This window comes from Eimeria acervulina, genomic scaffold, assembly GCF_000499425.1.
Source record: "Eimeria acervulina Houghton genomic scaffold, Eah_scaff1566, whole genome shotgun sequence".
Classification (NCBI taxonomy): Eukaryota; Apicomplexa; class Conoidasida; order Eucoccidiorida; family Eimeriidae; genus Eimeria; species Eimeria acervulina.
In genome coordinates this window covers 1-6184 of record NW_013549097.1, presented here as the reverse complement: position 1 = coordinate 6184, position 6184 = coordinate 1, and the positions used below count along the sequence as shown (strand labels likewise).

The 6184-nt window shown below is 40.1% G+C and overlaps 1 protein-coding gene across 1 annotated transcript; it reads left to right on the top strand.

Annotated features, from left to right (window-relative positions):
* Nucleotides 1-1802: 1802 nt before the first annotated feature.
* EAH_00061140 (hypothetical protein, conserved) lies at nucleotides 1803-3175 on the top strand (the record flags this gene model as incomplete). The annotated part of the gene is made up of 4 exons (XM_013393374.1): nucleotides 1803-2175; nucleotides 2307-2454; nucleotides 2803-2961; nucleotides 3124-3175. The coding sequence occupies 4 exons, from the start codon at nucleotides 1803-1805 to the stop codon at nucleotides 3173-3175; spliced, it is 732 nt and encodes a 243-aa protein (XP_013248828.1).
* Between the last annotated feature and the right edge of the window lie 3009 nt (nucleotides 3176-6184).

Sequence of the window (6184 nt, the reverse complement as noted above, 5' to 3'; positions counted from 1 at the left end):
GGGGGGAGGCTTACAATACAGCTATTGCTGCATGCACAACGAGTAGAAGTCTCGCCTAGTTGATGCAATTTAAAAAATAGGATATTTTCTTTATGTGGAGTATATTTGGGTTCTATTATGTTCTTGCATCTCTTGCGGTGTCAAGACACCCTAGAAAGAGTGAGACGCTGCTAGAGGGAGGGGAGTCGGCGTTTTCGGTTTCGATTGAAGTAAAGATTTAATTATTAAAGATGTAGAACTTGCAAGCATTAAAGATGCAATAAAGTAACAAAATAAAAATAATTTCTTATTTTTTTCTGATGCCGGAACACCCGACATTTAAGGTGTATGGACACCTCGTGTGCAAAACAAGGCGAAATCAAACACCGGATGCATCAGAAGGAGCGGCATAAGAGTATTATTTATAAATGGTTGTTGGTGAGCTTGTGAAATTTCTTTTTTATTTTTTAATTTAAATTCATTTACTGCAAAGAAGAAGAAAAAGACAGATGAATAACGCCGCGTTTCCGTTAATCAGCCACCTTGCGAGTATCGCATTCATATCGGGACCCCCAGGAGAGATTGAATTGTCCTTGTCTGTACTTCTTTGTGGCTTTATCAATGCAGATTTTGTTTTTTATAAATTTTAAACGTCTTCTTAACCCCTTAACATCTCTACCCCTTGACGGAGAGATATCAGCAAAACCCCCCTCTCCGCTTCACCACACAAACCCAGCTTCCGAGGTGTCGGCCGCTGTCTCTGGCTTAAACCCTAAACCCTAATAAACCCTTCTGAACCCTCACAATCTCAAATAGATTCTCCCAAACCCTAAACCCCCAAGATGCCGCCGGGGGGCGCACCTAAGACGCGCCGACACGCCTCCAACACTCACAACAACAAACCCTTTCGGCAGGAGCAGCAACAGCAGCTGCAGCAGCCGCAGCAGCAACAGCAGCAGCAGCAGTTGGCTTCTTCTCTTAGTGGCAGCAGCGTCCCTAATGCTGAGCCGCAAATAACCAGCAGACCATACAGCGAGGCAGACGGAGACAAGAGGCAAACAGACAGCAGCAACAAACAACCAACAAGCAGCGCCGACAAACAACAGCTGCAGCAGCAGCAGCAGCAAGCAAACAGCAGCAGCAGGAGCAAACAGCAGACAACTGGCGCACGCGAAGAAATGCTTGGAGGCCCTATGCATTCGATTCAGAGGAGCGCCGATGGCGCTGCTGGTGTATATACACCGCAGCAACGACAACAGACAGATGCTGCAGAAGGCAGACACCCCGAAGATGAAGAGTACACGAACGACTGCACAACCCCACTATTAAACACAGCAACAGCAGCAGCAGCAACAGCAGCAGCAGCAACAACAACACCAACAACAGCTGCAGCAACTGCGTACTCCGCGCCGCCACTATCATCAGCAGTAGTAGCATCACCATCAGCAGCAGCAGAACGAGTGCATGCGGCTGCTTTCGTCTCGGATGTTGCAGCACCTGCCTTGCTGAGTAGTTCAGGTGTACGTACACCTCAGATGTACACAACTGGCGCTAATAAAGATGCACGCAGCCCGGCTGAAGGAGCTGCTGTCTCCTTAACCGTCAGCTGCTCCTCATCTCCCAGCAGCAGCAACAGCAGCAGCAGCAGCAGCAGCAGTAGCATGCAGCAGCGAAGCAGGGAGTCCAGCGCCTGCGGTGTCTCGGCAGCAGATGCCTCTGATTCTCCTTCATCATCTTCATCATCTTCATTACGATTATCTTTTCTTTTTTCTTTTTTTTCTGTTTCTGTTTGTTCTTCACTTGGCGTTCAAATATTCCGAGCTATGATTTCAGTGCTGCTTGCCTGGGCGCAAGAGCCTCTATTATCATTCTTTGTTTCTGCTGCTGCTGCTCGTCTAAAAGAAGGGGCTTCACTTGCTGTTAGTGCAGCAGGAGCAGGCAGCCAGCTGCCGGATGGTCTCTGTCTCCTGCTAGCAGCTCTAGGTGTTGCAATGACGTCAATATGCAGCAGCAGCAAGCATGCTGCTGCTCCTGCTGCTGCAGCTGCTGCCGATGCGGAGGAGGAAGATGAGGAAGCAGCTGCAGCACCAACGATTGCAACAGTAAAGCAGCAGCAGCAGCAGCAGCAGCAGCAGCAAACATTCACAGCGCCGCTCTGCCCATTCAGAAGTGCTGCTGTAGGGGTTTGGCTCGCCAGTAAGAAAAACACTGAATTAGGGTTTAGGATTTAGGGTTTAGGGTTTAGGTATACGTTTTAGAGTATAGGCTTTAGGGTTTAGGGTTTAGGGTTTATTTGTGTGTGTTTTCTGATTTTTTTGCGGTTGCAGGTGTACTTGGTTTGGGGCTGACGATTTGTTTGTATTTCGGCGCCGAAGACATTTTATCTTTCTTCTTGAGCATAAAAACAGCAGCAGCAGCAGCAGGAGGGCTGCAGCAGCAGCAGCAGCAGCAAGACACGTTGTCTCTGGCGTTTAAGTTCGTGCGGGTGCGGTGCTTGTCTCTGCCTTTCTGCGTTGTTGCGATGGCTGCTAGAGGGGCCCTGCTTGGTGTTGGTGATGCTGCACCTCAGATGCTAACTGCAGCAGCAGCAGTAGCTGCTGCTCCCGCTTTGTTTTTCTTCTCTACTAGAGCTGCTGCTGCGGCTGCTGCTGCTGCTGATGGTGCTACTGCCGGTGCTGCTGCTGCTGCTGCTGTTGATGCCTTCATCGAGGCAGCAGCAGGAACAGTTGTCACCGTGCAGATTGTCGTTGCGTTGCTGCTGCTGCTGAGGCTAGCAGTGCTAGCTGCTGCTGCTGCTTCTCCTGCTGCTGTTGGTGGGTGCAGCGAGCACGCAGAGCAGCAGCAGCAACAGCCGCAGCAGCAGCAGCAGAAGTTGCTGAGGGGGTTGAGGTTTTTTTCTGTTTTATACCGCGCACCATCTGCAGCAGAAGTGTCTCTCTTTGGGCCTTTTCTGATGCCCATATTGACGCAGTGTTGTGTTAGGTGCGTTTAATTGAGGTGTACGTACACCTGAACTTTCTTAGCTTGTAGCTTGTTGCTTAAACCTTAAATTGTGCTGCTATCATTCGCGTGCTGCTCTATTTGGGGTTTGTCTTTTTTGCTTCTTTTTTATTTTCTTTTTGCTGCTCGTTTCTTGTAATTCAGGTCCTTGGCTGTTCCTTTGTTTCTTCGTCATTGCGCTCACTTGTGCAGCTGATCTGCTTGTTTTTATTCTGGTGTTTAGTTGTTTTAACTATTTAGTTGCGTATTTTGCTGCCGGTTTGCTTTTCGTAGTTGTGAATTGTTTATCTAATTGTTTTTATGTCTGTTTAGTTGTTTTTAATGATTTTATTTAATTCAGTTGTTTTAATCGTTTAGTCTGCGGTTGTTTAACTGCCTTTTTTGATTGTTTATTTAATTGTGAATTGTTTGTGGATTTGTTTTCTTTTCTTCTGATTGTTTGCATAATGATCTGTTTTATCGTTTTAATTGTTTAACTCGTTTTACTAATACAATTGCTTCAGTGGGTTTAATTGTTTTATTTGCTTCGTTTTTTATTCTTTTGTTCTACACCAGATTAATGTTGTATTCTTCAATGACGAAAGCTGCATCGCTTTGGGGACCCAAAGGAATGGCGGCGCACCAGGTATAAAAAGAAAGAGAAAATATAAATTTAAATTTAAAATTTGTTTATTTACTCGGGTGTATAGGCAGCTAACAAAATGAAATGAAACGAAATAAAATAAAATAAAATAAAATAGTAGAACAAAGCAAACTGGTAATATTCAATATAAAATAATCTGCATGTACACCTGAACACGATTTGTTTGTTCGGGTGTAACAATCCTCTATTTAATTGCTGCTGGTGTTTAATATTATTTGTTTTTAATTTTTGTTGCTGCTGCTCTTAATTGTCTTTTATTATTTTTTTCTTCTTTCCCTCTGCTGCAGCTTGTAGCGGGTCTGTACACCGTAATAGGAATGCCTTCGGATGCACTTGCACAAATAATAAATGCAGCAATGGCGAGGCGATCTTTTGAATTTAATTCGAATGATAAGCAAACAAAAATAAACAAAAGAAAACAAATTAGGAAATATATCTTTCAAATTGCAGCTGTTACTGCAGGAATCTCTGCTGCTGCTCAGCTTGCTGCTTGTGCATTCTGTAAGAAGAGACAGTGTTTGTTGCTGGTTTAGTCTATTATCTTTAATTTTGTTTGTTTTATTATTAAATTATGCTTGTGTCATTGTGAGTCGTACTCTATTACTGTTCCTTTATTGTTTTTTCTGCCTTTGCATTCTGTAAGAAGTGGCGGTGTTTGTTGTTTTTTTGTTTTACTGATTTGTTATTATTATTTATTGTTAGTTTTATTATTAGTAGTACTTCATTATTATTGTTTTGCTTTGCTTTGCTTTGCTTTGCTCAATTTTACTTTGCATAGTTTCTGTCGGGCTCGCTTCACTTGTATTTTATCTTCTTTTATTTTATTTTTATTTTTTATTTTTTATTTATTCCTTGTTAGCATGGCAGATAGGCAAACCTTTATCTTTTCTTCTTTCTGTCTTCTTTTTTTTTTCGTTTTGTTTGAACGACTGAGACGAGCATGTTTAATGTCACAAATCAATTCGTTAATTGCAGAAACAACTGCAGTTTTATTTGTTTAAATATATTTTATATTTCGCCATATATACATATCTATATATATATATGTATATTTATTTATATATGTAGTATATATATATATATATATATGTATATGTATAAATCTATTTGTTGGTGTTACAAATGCAGTTGATGTTTACCTTCTTTTGCTTGTTTGCACAGCACTTGATAGTACTATTATTGTAATTAGTAGACAAACAAATATTTGTTTTTTTTGTGTTTGTTTGTGTTGTGCTGCGCGTGCAGTTGGAGGCCGTTTAAATGCAGCAGATCCTTCTTTAGCTTTTGCAGTAAAGGTTTCGGGTGTATGCTCAGCTATTGCTTTATTATTTGTTCCGTTTGCTTCAGCATTAGAGGGTATACTTCTAATAGAGATGCGTTGGCTACGTATTGCTGCTGCATATAGCCTGACTTTACCTGCGTCTTTAATAGCATTTGTTGTGGCGGGGTGTATAGACAGCTTTCATAAAAGAAAAAGTTTATATTTCTTACAGGAAACACAATTTGTTTGTCTTCTCTGGCTTCTCCCTCTCATTTATAATGTTATTAAGATTGCGGTTATGCAGATAGAACATAAAAAGAAACAAAATATTCAAACAAAACAACAAGACAATATAATGAAAACAGCAGCAGCAAATGAAGATATCTTATAAACAAGCAAATAATGCTATTCTGTATATTTCATTATAATATTAATACGACATTATTTATTTATTTATTTATTTATTTGTTTATTTATTTTATTGCTTTTAAAAGGATTCTGCTGTAGAGGTAAAATCTTTTCTTCGTCTTTTCTCTCTTTGCTGTCTTCGAGACAAATCGAGCGACAGATTTTGTTTTATTTCTTTTCTTTGTTTGTCTTTAAAATTGTTTAACTCCTTAGTAGTTATTTATTTTAAAAGTTTATTTTATTATTATTTATTAGAAATATGTATTCCTTAACAATGTTTGCCCGTCGTTATAGTTACAACGAAGACAAACACAAGAAAGTAGTACACTTAGTCTTTCTTTCTGACTAGCAAGATATATATATATATAGTTAATTATTTATTTATTTACTTATTTATTTGTTTATGAGTGTGCTGATAGAGAGAAGAAGCCCCGCACAAATACACTTAAAAGGGTATATAGTAAGTAAGCAGAAGAACAGACAAAAACAGAAAAAGAAATAAAATGTTTGTCTGATGCTCTTTCTTTTCTTCTTTATCTACGACGAATCTAAGCATAGCCAGTGCTGTCTGCAAACAAGTAAATATAAATATATAGAATAACGCAAATAAAGAGCAACGCAACAAATACAAGCAACAAAATAAAATAAAATTAAATTAAATTGAATAAAATAAAGAAGTAGAAAGAGTTTTCTTTTCGATATCTCCCGTCAAAGAAGAATAAAAGAAATCAAAGAAAGAGAAGCAGCAACAGAAATAAAAGTAATTAAGTAAAGTCGTCGTATTATGCATGACAAGGAACAAACTAAATCAATAAACATCGCCCTGCGCTCTACTCATACAAGCAGCAGCAGCAGCAGCAGCAACAGCAGCAGCAGCAGCAGCTGTGCTGCTG